Source organism: Staurois parvus, unplaced genomic scaffold (genome assembly GCF_062004578.1).
Source record: "Staurois parvus isolate SC_StPar_1 unplaced genomic scaffold, SC_StPar_1.0 ptg000438l, whole genome shotgun sequence".
Lineage (NCBI taxonomy): Eukaryota > Metazoa > Chordata > Amphibia > Anura > Ranidae > Staurois > Staurois parvus.
In genome coordinates, this window is record NW_028318234.1 from 410,109 (window position 1) to 426,680 (window position 16,572).

Genomic DNA, 16,572 nt, shown 5'->3' on the forward strand with positions numbered 1-16,572 from the left:
TACATATGCAAAAAAGCAGTACCATGAAATGGCTGACCTTTATGACAATATCAAGCTTTCCAAATTATTTTTGTGTTGTAAATATAAAATAAATGGTTTGCACTTTGCTATTGTTTAAGAAATACACTACTGCATGTAGCTAAGGACCTTACCATGTGTTTCACAGCAGATACTATCTGTGAGAAGATCACTTTGCTTTCTGACTCTGATAACTTCCCTTCGGTGTTAATTTTGGCAAAGAGTTCCCCTCCCGCGGCATACTCCATTACCAGGTGCAGCTTAGACAGGGTCTCTACCACCTCATAAAGTCTGATGATATTGGGGTGGTGCAACTTCTCCATACTCGAGATCTCTCTTGATAACAAACGTTGGGTCTTCTGGTCCAACTTGGTCTTGTCCAAAATTTTTATTGCAACTCTTTCTGCAGTAAAAAAAAAACCCAGACACTGTGTTTAGCATAGAATGCTTGTAAAGTGGACCTGTCACATACACACAATTGAGGCTATCACTACACAGAAATGTTTTAAACTTTTCTTTTTAGATATGTACATGAGACAGAACAACTGTGCTTTGTAGTCTTTCTAAAATTTCTAAACAATCGGACAACTGGCCCAAACATGCCCCTGCACTATTGAGGGGCAGCTTAAACTCTGCTTTATATGCAGGGATACTTTTCAACTGTTCAGGCGACTAGACATGAGAAAGGAAAGATGATTTAATGTTTCATGGTCTATTAAAGGATATCTAAATCCAAGGACAAAAATTAAATATGCAGCTTACCAGTCCATAGATGGTGGTTGCACTAGTGTTCTTTTGTCAGCTATAGTCCTGGCTGGTGGCCCCTTTACAGTGGTTATAAAGCCTAAACATTTTTTTACCTTAATGCATTTCTTCCATTAAGGTAAAAAGTGTTTAGGCAGTAGTGTCCCCCCTTACCCCTCCTTATACTTACCTGAGCCCTCGTTCGATCAAGCGCTGTGCACGTCTGCAGCTCTTCTCTCCCCTCACTTCTGGGATTCGCAGGCTTCTCTCAGGCAGCGGGAGCCATTCTGAATCAAAGCCAGTGACAAGGGAGCGGAGGGCCAGGCCGAGTCTCGGTGTCTGTGTCTACAGACGCACGCAGCAGGGCTTGAGAGTGCCCTCATAGATAGCAGCGGAGGAGAGGAGGTTCAGGGACAATCAAGAGCAGGAAAGTATGAACCTGTTTGTTATTTTTTAAAAAACCTTTTTACATTAACAACCACTTTAATTTAGAGCCTGTAAGCCTGTGTCCATCTTCTCTGCTGCAATAGTACAATATGGCGAGGCGAGAGGAGGATCTTAAATTGCCATAGCTGCAATGGGACATTGGCCACCAGATGAGAGGAGACTGGATATGAGGAGAGAGACTACTCCTCTAATACAGGAAATACTGTATTTTAGAACATCCAATGACTAGTAAGCCATTGCAAGTGCTATCTAGGGAGTGCTAAGCTGCAATATGTTACATTTTTGGTTTTGGATTTAGATACGCTTTACAAGCTATAGAATCTTCATCTCTTGCACAGACTTCCACCTACAGTTCTATTGTTGAATGTAGACATAAATGTCCATAGGCTTCCAGAAGGCAGACACTAAAAAAAAAAATCACAATTTGTAAAGAACACAGATTGGTGCCTACAAGTTCCATTATGGTAAATGCAGCCCTTATTAGAGTACTGCACTTTTACTGGCTTCTTGCTGTAGTGCTCATTACTGGATGGTGGCTTCCCAAGAAATTAGGAAAATTAAAAACAGCATGTCTTCACTGCTTTGCTGGGCTATCAAGCCTGTTCTGCTGTAGAACACAAGAGCTTTTAGAACATTCAAATGGGATTCGTTCCAAAAATAGCTAGCATAATAAATGTCCTATTCTTCACTGGTTGCCGGGTTATTGCCTGTTCCAATACAGAATACATGAGTCCATGGTATGTTTCATGAACATTGGAAACATCATCATGCTATGCCAAGACTTTAGAGCCCAACTGCACTTTCAGTCTAAGTAAACTAGATAGAATTCAGGTGTATGTACCAATCACTCCTGTGTCCTGTGTTCATTAATCACTGAAGCATAGTACACTGTGTTTTGTTGTAAAATGATTTTAGTTTTTTTTTTTTTTAAGAAAACAGTGATTTGCTAATCATTTCCACAACTATTGCAGGGCTGAGGAAAAACAGCAGCAATTAGTTTATTCTATTGGTCATGTGCTTTCAGAATATCTGTGGTTTGGGGATGGGGGGGCTTTTACAAATTGTGTAAACTGTAAGTGAAAAAAGATAACCTCCTGATTTTTTAAATAAATTGCTTATTTATACTTTTGCATATCTTCCAATTTCCCTGTGTGCACAATTCAAAATTTACAAAAATGTGGGTTTTTTTTTAACTCAATACAGTTTTAGCTTTGTTATTTAGATGGAATTTAGGCATGATTTTCTAAGTTTTGCAGTTTTTGTGTATACCTATAATGAATTTGGTGTATTTTTACCAAAAATATTGTTTTGATAAACATTTGTGCACATATCATGGGGCCCAAAAAATCAATAGCACCTTGTTTTTAATTTTACTGGTCCTATGCTTTCAAAAAATGTATAAAAAAAAAAAAATGAAAACAGAAAGTGAAAAATTAAAAAACAATGGAAAAATTATGAACAGTGGAGAACGGGGCCTGGCAACAAAATGCACTAACATACAATGCAGAAACCAACCTTTGCAATCCATAACCCCTTTGTGGGGACAGTATTTAGACCTAGATTGCAACTGATAATGAAATCTACCAGCACAGTACAGCTAAGGTTAATAATCATAAACATAACTTCCCACAGGCCCCTCCTTAACATTAGGTAGAAGGGGAAAGTTAGGCTATGTTAATAGAAACATGTAAAAAAAATAAATAAAACAGGTGTTATCCCACATTGCCTGCAAAAGTTTATATACGCTTTAAACTGAACATTCAGGATTTTCAATATGTTAGGGATTACTATGTGACTTTGATTCTGTAACTGATTATGCTAGTATCTGAGGGGAAGATAAGCTGAGTGCCTATTGACTCCTAATGCTTTGTGGACATTTCACTTCATTAGAGGCTGCAGAAAGTCTATGGTTTTAACTGCCTCCACGCCACCCTATAGCAGAAATAATGGGTATATATAAATGATTTTGCAGTTCCACGGTCTTGAGTATCACCGATGGGGGAGAGACCTGTGTATAAACAATATAAACAACACAGGTCTCTCCCCTGTCAGCTCATGAACACTGCTTTGTATGACTCTGCATAGCAGAGCCATACAAAGCAGTGTGCTTACAGTGGAAAACACAGACACAGCACACAGTAAAACAGCACACAGTTAACCCTTTGATCGCCCCAGATGTCAACCCCTTCCTGCCCAGTGCCATTAGTACTTTTTTATTAGCACTGATCACTGTATTGGTGTGACTGGGGATGTCAGTGACACCAAGTCAGTTCCCCCCAGTGTCAGAATACCCGCCGCAGTCCCGCTATAATATAATCTCACTGATTGCCGCCATTACTAGTAAAAAAATAAAACAAATTCCAGTATATATACCACCATTTGTAAACGCTATAACTTTCACATAAACCAATTAATTTACACATATTGGGATTTTTAGCAGACATGTCGCAGAATACATTTTGGTCTAAATTCATGACGAAATTTGATTTTTTAAATTTTTTTACTGGGAATGTTTAATAGCAAAAACGCAAAAATATAATTTTGTTTTTTCAAAATTGTCGGTCTTTTTTTGTTTATAGCGCAAAAAAAGAAGAGGCGATCAAATACCACCAAAAGAAAGCTCTATTTGTGGGAAAAAAAGGACACACATTTTATATGGGTGCAGCATTACATGACCGCGCAATTGTCAGTTAAAGTAACGCAGCGCCGTAACGCAAAACATGGCCTGGTCAGGAAGGGGGGTAAATCCTCTGGAGGGTAAGTGGCTAATCAGGCAGATTCTGCTAGGAATACCTGCAATGATATAAAGAATATCAGCAGAACACCATCATGAAACAGAGTCTGCATAGGTGATGAGGAAATATGGCTTCTCCCTCATACATATACAACTACACACATCAACAGGATTTTCAAAGAGCGTTCATGACTAAGATGTCTTTTTTAGTTTTGGATAGAGTAGGGAAGGGTTAGAATCCTTGTCAGGTTTGAATGATATATGGGGCTTTGTGAGAGAGAGGTTTCCCTTGCTTCCTTTTCTAGGGATAACATTTTACCAGACAGGAAGTGAAGGAATAGCCTGCTATCTGATGATAATAATGATATAAAAAAAGTGTTGCTGAATTGCGGCTTTTGACAGCTGTCAGCTTGTGTGAGCACCCCTATATTCATTTCAGTGATTCACAAAGATTTTTATTAGGGCTCATCAGCCCAGCCTAAGCCCTTGCATCAATGGACCTAAACCCGGTTGTGTTGATGTTTGGTGTGGCCAGGGGCGGACTGACAACTCATGGGCCCCCCTGGGCAATAAGGGATCATGGGGCCCCTGTGTCTTTGCCCAAGCTCAAAAAAGCCTATGAAAAAGGTACCAGGGGCATCTCATGGGGCCCCCTACTGACCCCGGGCCCTCGGGCAGTGCCCGAGTTTCCAAATGGTCAGTCCGCCCCTGTGTGTGGCGTTATGCTGATATCCAGCATACCCTCACTCTTAGATTGTAAGCTCCCAGGAGCAGGGCCCTCCTAACCCTCTTGTATTGAACTGTATTGTTGCTGTATTGTCTCCCGTTATATTGTAAAGCGCTGAGCAAACTGTTGGCGCTATATAAATCCTGTATAATAATAATAATAATAATATCCTGAACTCACCCCATTCATCACAGAGATGAACAGAGGTGTGCTGAAAGTGTAATTTAGCAGGCAAAAAAATAATGCATCTTCATGCCCAGGTAACAACATCCCAAAAGTGGAAGTAAACCCACTTTGTATATTTGTACCTACAGGTAATGTTATAATAAAGCTTAACTGTAGGTAAAATGAATATCTCGTAAACCTGCACCTCTTAGGAGACATTCAAGTTTTTTTTGCAGCTGGCGCATACGCTCTGAAGGAATGGTATACCTGTGCTGTTCCTTCAGAGCACTGTGCCATGTCCCGAGTAACATCATTGTGGCCCAGCTAGACAGATGGCCGAAGCTCACGAACCCAACAGGAAGACCGGGTGAAGATGAAAGCCTCTACAGAGGTGACAGCGCGTGCTGGAGGGCTTTGTTTTAAGGTAAGTTTTGCATAATGTGCTAGTATGAGATGCATACCAGCACTTTATGTCTTTACCTTGTAGGGAATTTTTTTTTTTTCTTTTCAATGGATGCGGTTTACTACCGCTTTAAGATAAATATACATGTAACACGTTCATTGCCCAATCTTTGTACAATCTTTAAAATGTGAGGATCCACCTAAACAATCATTTTAGTTTGCATCCAGTTGGGCAGACTATTGCAATATATAGAGATCTAAAGGAGTTTGGATAATCAGATTGCAACATGTATGGCCGGCCTTAGATAGGTAGATGCCAACATTTTTATTGAAGGTTAATATCAGTTCAAAAAATTACCTTTGGTAAGCACGTGAATCCCAAGTTTAACTTGTGAGAAATTCCCACTTCCTATCTCTCCCCGCAGTCGATAAAAGCCAATTCTTTTGCCAAGAGTGAGCTCTTTGACTGTCTTCTCATCATGTGACATATCATGTGTCAATTTCTCAAAGGGTGTCAACTTGCGCTGCTTCCCCTCTCCATCCTGCTCATAGCCTTCTGAGCGGGTATAGTCTTCCAGGCTGTCCTGTCGGTTCCACCTGGCATACCTCTGGTTCCCTCCTCCATTCACGTACATTGCTGTCATGGTCAACATTTGGACGTCTTTAGTAAAAGTGTCCTACTAGGTCAAAGTTTAAAACTTAATGGTCGCAGTTCACATCTGCATGGTATCTGAAATAATGCCAAGACTGGACTTCTGTGGCATCCAGGATTGTCCACAAAAGAGACACTGCACTGAAATTGTTATTTGGTTTAAAATGAAGTAAGTGAGCCCTTTAAAATGCAGCCACTGACTTCCCACAGCTTCCAAGTACTCAGATCTTATGTGGGAGCTACTGCAGCCTCTTTAGTTTCATGTACCAGTACAGAAGTTTCTGTGTCCTTATTCAGTTTCATTCTCTAGCAGTGATCTGTGTTCTTCTTCACACTTTCCAATATTGTATCCACTTCAGCGTCAGTCTTCCTCAAGATTCTCAGATCTGCAGTGGCTGACTGCTTGGGGCTCCAGGGAAATGGGTTACTTTGTAGGTCACGTGACGTGACAGAGCAGGATTAAGCGTCTGCAATGTCACATTAGCCTCCTTAGTGTAGACAAGTCTGCATTAGCTGCTTGCGACTGCTAAAAAGTTAGCCAGACGTCTAGGTCTGCAGAGGAGAAAACAAAAGAGAATGTCATTAAGACTTATGAAAATCACTTTCCTCATATGCATTCAAAGAGAGGTAACCTTAGGATAGGGTAACTTTCTCTGAGTGCAAGGCTGTGGTCAAGTGTGCAAATAACACAACAATTACTAACATAAATATAATAGCCTTCCATTATCTATACAACACTAGTACAAATGTTGAAGTATAACTTCTGCCAAAACATTTTTTTTAAATTTTGTATAAAGTAGGGAAGAATAAGAATATCTGCTCTCGGCAGCCTTGTTGGGGATTTCCACTGACTTCCTCTCTTGGTGACAATGTTATCTTCAGGACAAGAAAAGCAACAAAATCTTCAACAGGGACACAGACTGCAATAAAAGCTTATGAGGGTTCTAGCCTTAGGCTGGCCATAGATGGCTTGAATTTTAGCAGTTTCCTGCTGAATCGGTCAAAATTCAAGCAGTGGGTAGCTTTGCAAGCACCACCTGGCTTGACAAAAAGTAATTTAAAAATTGACTAAGCCAAATAAGTTTCTGCTGAATAGATGAGATGCACTCACTGTTCACAGGTGCCACGGTTGCTGAATACAATAGGCAGCAGTTGAAATTCTTCCATCCACACTGTGGATGAGAGAATCCATTTATTTTCTCTCATTCATCCCACAGAATCAGTAAAGGTGGAGCAAGATGGGACAGACATATACAGTGGGGTTCAGGGATGATGGATTGGGATAGGACAACAGAAGGCATTGATGATCAATGATGCCAAAGAGTAGGATGAGATTGCAGGTGGTAGCGTGATGAAGTGGGTTTGGGCAGCCAGAGGCAGCAGGGTTCAGTGATGGTGGAATGGGATGGAGCATTAGTAGGTAGAAGCATAAATTATGGTAGAGAAGGATGGGACAACAGTTACAAGCAGGGTTCAGTGATGGTGGAGGGGTATGGGACAGCAGCAGCAAGTGGGGTACAGTGATGGTCAATCAGAATAGGAAAACTGGAGGCAGCAAGGACACCCAGGATTGAGCAGGAGTCTGAGCGAAGTCCAGAAACTACGAGAGCAGGTACAGGATCTGACAAACACAGTGATTACAGTACTGGTACTGAATCGTAGAAAACAAACAGGATTAAACTACAATGCCAGTGAATAGTGAATGGCTCTCTCCAATGTGCAGAGACCAGAAGTATCTGGTCTTCAACAGAGTCATTGAACTTATGCATGTAGGAGTCAGAATTTCGTAGGTGGGCAACCATAGATGTGTGACCAGTGAGTATCTAACTCACTCCTCTTTGTCCCACATGTCAATGCTGATGCTACATAATGACTGGCTGCTCAAGCACCCTACATGTTCCTTTGGAAATGGAAAAAGTCTTCAGTCCTTTGTAAGCTCATGACTTGAAGCCAACTCAGGGCTAACTGTCTTCTTTACTCCCAGAAGCCAAATACAGGGCTGTGGAATGAATGGAAGATGAGTAAAAGTAGTTGATGGGGTCACTATAAATATGGACCTACAAGGACAAAGCCTCCCCCGCCCAGCTATTTATGATTTTTGTTATTGAGCGTCAGTAATGACAAAATGATGGAACATGATAACTATGAGTAGGCTTATCTCATCATTCTGGAAAGAAGAATGTAGCAACCGAATGCATGTGCTCCTGTGCTGAACTGTGGACTCCACAATATTAGTATCCCCACATGAGTGAGAGAAATGCAGGTCTTGCTGCCCTCAACGGACCAAGGAAATCCAAAGAGAACTGTATATAAAAAACAAAGAGAGGGCGCACAGGCAGGGGCGGACTGACAACTCATGGGGCCCTCGGGCAATAGGGATCATGGGGCCCCTGTGTCCTTGCCCAAACTCAAAAAAGCCTATGAAAAAGGTACCAGGGGCCCATGGGGCCGCCTACTGATCCTGAGCCCTCGAGCAGTGCCCGAGTATCCAAATGGTCAGTCTGCCCCTGCGCACAGGTCTAGTGCATTACCATAAAAATGGGATTTATTAATAAATAGTAAAATACTCACAAAGAAATGTAAATTTTCTTTGTATTTTACTATTTATTAATAAATCCCATTTTGCACTATCTCATTATTCCTCTGATACTCAACTGGCTATTACTATACCCTGGCCACATACAATCAAAGTTACACTGGCACAGTCTATCAAGACTTGCAGAATTTCCAAAGTTCTTATGTTCACATACTAGTAAACATTCAGAGGTTAAATGACATTCCACATCCACCTTGAATATAGAGGAAATGTTATTCCAAGCAGTCGCTGAAACTGACAACACAGTGAGAAAGTGAACTTAGACAGCAAGGGTTACCAGTGTCAGATTCTTCACTAAGAGACAAATGAAACACAGGAACCAAAGAGATTGAAGTTGCATGGAAATCGAGAAACTCCATGCACTTCATTATTATGTATATGTCAGTGAAGGCTGCTTCCATTCCCAGTTTCCCACTGCCATTGTCATAGAGAAAATGAGGCCTCAGCCAGAGAATTTATTGTGATGAAGAGAGAGAAATACCCTGAAGCTGTTTTTCATCATCAGAATTCTTTAAACATTGTATGACACAAAGAACAGAGAATAAAAATCATTATGGTATTCAGTCATAAACATGTACTAGCACTGTCCTTGTAGAGAATGTGACCTTTCTATATTTGTTCTGATTATAAAAGAAGATTTTTTTTATTATAATACAAGAAACAAAAAAGACAAAGACAATGGAATGGACCATCTGGTTGCTAAAGAATTAGTAACAGAGCTAAAGATTTAAAGGAAACATCTACTGAAAGGTATACTCTATGTAGACTATGTTGACCCTCCTCCTAAAGCAAGGTCTCTGAATACTTTTCGAGTCACTGACCATAAGCAAGCATGCAGTAAGTGAAGTCAGAACACCTGATCTACTTACTAGTTCCAGGTTTCATTAAAAAAGCAAGTCCACATGCGCTTGATAAAAAAAAGTCTATCCAGGATTTCTCTGTTTTGAGTGGATGAGTGGATTGGGGCAGGGTCTTTTTTATAGAGCATGCTCTAGCTGTGAAAGGCTAATCCCAACTGTTCATTTGTTGTTCTTGACCTAAATGAATTCATTTCTATATGGTATAACATAAAAAAAAACAATGGAAGCAGTACATAAATAAAAACGTATGTCATTTATGTTTTTTGCATCAATCTATGAAAAATGCACTATTTCCTGGATAAAAGCTGATCTGTTTTGATTGGCCCACTGTAATATAGCCATATCGAAACCATGTCTAATCTTCCAGCAGACGTGCCCTAAAATGCATACTAATATTATAGAGCCAGTTATTCAAAACTGCATACAGCTGTTTCAGGCTATTTGGCCATCGTTAGTTCAGTTTATCGAAGCCATGGTGTCTACAGAGTAGAGCTTGGAAACCATAAAGACATTATAACTATACAGGTTATAGTAACCAGGGATTAAAGTAATCAAAAAGCCCTCCAACTGAATCAGTGCTTAGCCCAGTAAAGCCTTCTTACAACAGAAGGTGTTTGCATGTTCAGTGAAAAAATATTTCTACTAGAATTCCCAGTTTTGACCTCTGGCCATTACAAAGCCAGATGTTTGTGTCACTCTCCCATGATGCCTAGCACAATATTCCCAATGCACACGTTCCAGTGCTGCTTGACCAGCCGCTGGAAACCAAAGACATTTCAAGCGAGAACTATGTCACCAGCACACCAAGGATCTCCAGAACACAAAGCTTTATTCAGTGATCATATATTAGTTACAAAACCTACATTTTGGAGTCATGCAGGACTCCTTTATCATGTGACCTTCATAATACCTGAAGGAGGGGTTCTGCAAGGCTCTGAAACGTTGCTTTTGTAACTAAAATGTGATTATTGAATAAAGCTTATAAGATCCATTCACACCTGATCATCACATTTTTGTGTGTTTTTTTGTGTGTTTTGTTGTGCATTTTTGCGCATTTTTAAAGTGTTTTTGAGCTTTGTTGTTTATTTAATAGACAATACAGAATAACATCATATGTTTCATCATTTGTTGCTAGGTTTTTCAGCCTTTTCATCAGCTGTTATTTTTTTATTATTCATTTTGTCTTTCTTTTTTTTTTTTTGTTATGGTAAGCGGTTAGAGCTAAGGTTAGGTGTTAGGGGTTAGGATTAGTGAATTGGGTTAGGGGTTAGAGTTAGGGATTAGAGTTAGGGTTAGCGATTAGGGTTAGGATTAGTGGTTGGGGTTAGGATTAGTGGTTAGAGTTAGGGTTAGGGATTAGGGTTAGGGGTTAGGATTAGTGGTTGGGGTTAGGGGTTAGGCTTAGTGGTTGGGGTTATGTGTTAGGGTTTAGGTTAGAGGTTAGGATTAGTGATTGGAGTTAGAGGTTAGCGTTTGGGTTAGGGATTGAATTAATTTTTTATTTATTGTCTTCTTCTTATTTATTCATTCATTTATTCATTCATAGGGTGTTTATTTATTTATTTACATTTTTGTTATTATTTTTAATAAATTATTAACTTTTTTTTTAGGGTTAGGAGGCTAAAGTTAGAGATTAATTGTTATTTATTTATGAATTATTACATATTATTTATTTATTTCTTTTCATTTGAACAGAAAAACACTCCAAATGCATTTCTTTAGAGAAAAAATACTTCACAAATGCACCAATCTGCCTAAATCGAGCTACAAAAGTAGCTCCAAAACATTTTTGAGCTTTAGGTGTTTGGCTTCAGATGACTTGGAGTGGAGATGTTAACATCTCCATATAAAATAGATTTTTTTCTCCCTGAGTGTTTTTACGTTTTGAGCTACAAAACACTCAGGAGATTTGTGGTGTGCTGGTGACATACTTTTTGCTTTGACTCTCCCATGTAATTCAGAAGAAACAAACTGGGGAATCCAGCTGCTTTAGATTTTATTCTGACCTTGTAGGATGCAGTGGAGACCCAAACTATTGCAGGAACTTCTCAGCACCAGAGTCTCCAGAAGACAGAACTGGCAGCTCATTCAACCCACCAATGCCGACTCCAAACTAAATAAAGCATTTTGGGCAGACTTTAACCTTTTAACTGAAAGAACTATCCTTGTCACCTATAGTAATCAAACTGATTTTTATATTTATTTTCCTAGGCCAGACTGCAGACTCACAAATGAAAAGAGATTGGTTGTGAAGGAAAACACAGGTAGAAATAGAAGGCACTTTCAGATGTGGGTTTTTAGAACACTTCTGCTGGAAAACATCTTTCTACAAATACAAAATGCAATTTATAGAAAGTCATGTAATAAATCTGCACATGAAAAACACAACGTTCACTTGAATAATGAACATGTCTTTTTTGGGCAGTCTATTAATTGGCTTACCTCTGATCTTAACTGAATGGACAACATCACAGACATTCATAGCTTCTGTAGATCATGTCCATGGCAACCTAAATACAATAGACTGCAATAGAATGTTTACCATCATGCACAATGAGCCGAAATAAATGTATCAAAGCAGTAAATCCCAGTTGGCCACCTGGATAAACATACAGTCATGGCCGAAATTGTTGGCACCCTTGATATTTTTCCTGAAAATCAAGTATTTCACACAAAAAAGGTATTGCATTAACACATGTTTTGCTATACACATGTTTATTCCCTTTGTATGTATTGGAACAAATATAAAACAGAGGCAGAAAAGCAAATATGACATAATGTCACACAAAACCCCAAAAATGGGCTGGACAAAAGTATTGGCACCCTTAACTTAATATTTGGTTGCACACCCTTTGGAAAACATAACTGAAATCAGTCGCTTCCTATAACCATCAATAAGCTTCTGACACCTCTCACCCGGAATTTTGGACCACTCTTCCTTTGCAAACAGCTCCAGGTCTCTCTTATTGGAAGGACACCTTTTCCCAACAGCAATTTTAAGATCTCTCCACAGGTGTTCAATGGGATTTAGATCTGGGCTCATTGCTGGCCACTTCAGAACTCTCCAGCGCTTCTTTGCCATCCATTTCTGAGTGCTTTTTGACGTATGTTTGGGGTCATTGTCCTGCTGGAAGACCCAGGATCTTGGACGCAAACCCAGCTTTCTGACACTGGGCCCTACAGTGCGACCCAAAATCCTTTGGTAATCCTCAGATTTCATGATGCCTTGCACACAGTCAAGGCACCCAGTGCCAGAGGCAGCAAAACAACCCCAAAACATCATTGAACCTCCACCATATTTTACCGTAGGTACTGTGTTTTGTTCTTTGTAGGCCTCATTCCGTTTTCGGTAAACAGTAGAATGATGTGCTTTACCGAAAAGCTCTATCTTGGTCTCATCTGTCCACAAGACGTTTTCCCAGAAGGCTTTTGGCTTACTCAAGTACATTTTGGCAAACTGTAGTCTTGCTTTTTTATGTCTCTGTGTCAGCAGTGGGGTCCTCCTGGGTCTCCTGCCATAGCGTTTCATTTCATTTAAATGTCGACGGATAGTTCGCGCTGACACTGATGCTCCCTGAGCCTGCAGGACAGCTTGAATGTCTTTGGAACATGTTTGGGGCTGCTTATCCACCATCCGGACTATTCTGCGTTGCAATCTTTCATCAATTTTCCTCATCCGTCCACGACCAGGGAGATTAGCTACAGTGCCATGGGTTGCAAACTTCTTGATAATGTTGCGCACTGTGGACAAAGGCAAATCTAGTTCTCTGGAGATGGACTTGTAACCTTGAGATTGTTGATATTTTGCCACAATTTTGGTTCTCAGGTCCTCAGACAGTTCTCGTCTCCTCTTTCTGTTGTCCATGCTTAGTGTGGCACAGACAGACACACAATGCAAAGGTTAAGTGAACGTCTCTCCTTTTTATCTGCTTTCAGGTGTGATTTCTATATTGCCCACACCTGTTACTTGCCCCAGGTGAGTTTACAGGAGCATCACATGCTTGTAACATTCTTATTTATCCGCAGTTGTGAAAGGGTGCCAATACTTTTGTCCAGCCCATTTTTGGAGGTTTGTGTGACATTATGTCGAATTTGCTTTCTTTCCTCCCTTTTTTTGTTTTGTCCCAATACACACAAAGGGAATAAACATGTGTATAGCAAAACATGTGTTAATGCAATACGTTTCGTGAGAAATACATGATTTCCTGGAGAAATATCAAGGGTGCCAACAATTTCGGCCATGACTGTATAACAAAACACAACCAATCTTGTACGGTGAAACACTAGGGAAATAAACATTATACACCAGAACCAATCAAATGCTTGCTTCCAAAAGTGTAGTGTAGGCAAAATATAATATACTCCTAAGAACGGGTGAAGTATATCCATAGTATTTATTGAGGTATATCCAACGTAATTGGGGTTTATTTACTAAAACTGGAATGTGCAAAATCTGGTGCAGCTATGCATGGTAGCCAATCAGCTTCTAACTTCAGCTTGTTCAATTAAGCTTTGACAATAAAACCTGAAAGCTGATTGATTTCTATACAGAGCTGCACCAGATTTTGCACTCTCCAGTTTTAGTTAATCAACCCCAAATTTCTTTTCTAGAACTATTGTCGGGTTTTAGGCACTGATATTCTCTACTTGGCATGGCAGTCTATTAGGCTTCATGCACACTGGGCATTTTTACAGTTGCTGTTTATGGCTTCTGGCATTTTTTCCTACAGCCAGTAAACTCCCCAGCATGTTATCCAATGTGTCTATGCACACTTAGGATTGAATCAACATTGTTTTGCAGGAGCGTTTTGTGGCTGGAAAAAACCCCCAGAACTAGAGGGTTTCAAGAAGAGTTTTTTAGCTGTAAAAATTCTAACACTGGTATAACGCGAAAAACCATGTTAAAAAATAAACAGGAGCAATGCTGGAGGCAATTTACAACACAGATTCATTTTGGTAGCATCAATATTATTTTGGAATGTATGTTCTTTTTTAAAAAAAAAACATTAATTGTTATCAAACTGTTATGGGAAAAAATTCCACTTTAAACAGCAATACAAAAGTATGCATCAGATTAGTGGCTTTGGGAAAAAAAGAATATTCCTAATTATGGCCCTTTAATAAAAGATGTACACTTTCCCTCTCTTTGGTTGGATATCATATCTATGAACTAGTCAAATAACGATTTGTCTTGGGTTTAAATGTATTTCCTTGCATGCCATAAACAGGAGCACCAGTCATTTTAATTCCACAGCTATAAATAAGTGGAAAAAATGGACACCAGTAACAGCCTATTATCTTGTGTTGTGACATCATACACAAGCATAATTGACAGCGTTATCAGACTGTGAATAGAGAACATGTACCCGCTGGCTGCAGCTGCAGTTTCTGTTAACACAAGACCAGGTTGTGTAACATCTGAATCATAAGGATATATCATTTTCCATACTCGGAATATTTGCTATCCTCTAGAACTGAATTACACATTTGTTAAAACCATAAGGCAGGGCCATTTCAATGTGGGCGATACATCCATTCATGGCTGCCACTAACAGGCCTTGTTGCCCTATCTCACATTACTGTGTGTTCCCCACTCCCGTAAGGAGCCATTACATGTACCTCGTTAGTACATATCCAGTTCCATGCCCCATACTCTGCCTTGCATGCTCCAGAATGAACCAGCCACCCACTTCTCAGATAGACCACAAGTAGTAATGGAGCAAGTCCAAAACTTTACTTTCCAACTTCAAAATGGGCATCCAATCCCAGAATACATTACTAGGGTACATATCACTTCAGAAAAATGTAGGTTTCATCTGTAGCTTCTCACCCTGGAGGTTGACTGTGGTCAGCACCTTTCCCAGTTTGGTTCACTTCTAGTCCTGTCCTCCCCATTTCAGTCCTACGCAGGGTGTAGAACCCTCACTAGGTATTATTCCCCAGCCAGAGGATACCAGACACCTAACTCGTCCTCACACTCTCCACGGAACTCCTCCCACCCTTAAACTCACTCAATATATACTCTATACACTATGTTGCCAAAAGTATTGGGACACCACACCAAATCACTGGATTCAGGTGTTCCAATTATCCTCATGGCCACAGGTGTATAAAATCAACCGAGGCATGCAGAGTGCTTCTCTAAACATTTGTGAAAGAATAGGTCGCTCTCAGGAGCTCAGTGAATTAAAACGTGGTACCGCGATAGGTTGCTACCTCTGCAATAAGTCCATCTGTGAAATTTCCTTGCTACTAAATATTCCACAGTCAACTGTTAGTTGTATTATAACAAAGTGGAAGCAACTGCGAACAGCAAATCGGCCACAACGTGGCAGGCCACGTAAAATGGCAGAGAGGGGTCAACGCATGCTGAAGTGTACAGTGTCCAGAAGTCACCAATTGTCTGCAGAGTCAATAGCTAAAGGCCTCCAAACTTCATGTGACCTTCAGATTAGCACAACAACAGTGCATAGAGAGCTTTGTGGAATAGGTTTCCATGGCTGAGCAGCTGCATCCAAGCCCTACATCACCAAGTGCAATGCAAAGCGTCACATGCAGTGGTGTAAAGCACACCGCCACTGGACTCTAGAGCAGTGAAGACGTGTTCTCTGGAGTGACCAATCACGCTTCTCCGTCTGGCAATCCAATAGACTTGTCTGGGTTTGGAGGTTGTCAGGAGAATGGTACTTGCCTGACTGCATTGGGCCAAGTGTAAAGTTTGATGGAAAGGGGGGTTATGGTGTGGGATTGTTGATCAGGGGTTGGGCTTGGCCCCTTCATTCCAGTGAAGGGAACTCTTAAGGCATCAGCATACCAAGACATTTTGGACAATTTCATGTTCCCAACTTTGTGGGAACAGTTTGGGGATGGCCCCTTCCTGTTGCAACATGACTGCGCACCAGTGCACAAAGCAAGGTCCATGAAGACATGGATGAGCGCGTTTGGGGTGGAGAAACTTGACTGGACTGCACAGAGTTCTGACCTCAACCCGATAGAACACCTTTGGGATGAATTAGAGCAGAGACTACAAGCCAGGCCTTCTCGTTCGACATCAGTGCCTGACCTCACAAATACGCTTCTAAAAGAATGTTCAAATATTCCCATAGACACACTCCTAAACCTTGTGGACAGTCTTCCCAGAAGAGTTGAAGCTGGTATAGCTGCCAAGGGTGGGCTAACTCAATATTGAACCCTAAGGACTAAGACTGGGATGCCATTAAAGTTCAT

General features: G+C 40.5%; 1 protein-coding gene across 1 annotated transcript in view; it reads right to left on the reverse strand.

Annotated features, from left to right (window-relative positions):
- Nucleotides 1-16,572, reverse strand: part of NIM1K (NIM1 serine/threonine protein kinase) — an 84,005-nt gene that overhangs the window by 12,854 nt on the left and 54,579 nt on the right. Inside the window, exons 2-3 of the mRNA XM_089687803.1 lie at nucleotides 5,596-6,441; nucleotides 153-421 (exon numbers count right to left, since the gene is read on the reverse strand). Of these exons, the coding sequence (XP_089543929.1) occupies nucleotides 153-421; nucleotides 5,596-5,890 (564 nt within the window). The 5' untranslated portion in view covers nucleotides 5,891-6,441. The remainder of the gene's footprint in view (nucleotides 1-152; nucleotides 422-5,595; nucleotides 6,442-16,572) is intronic.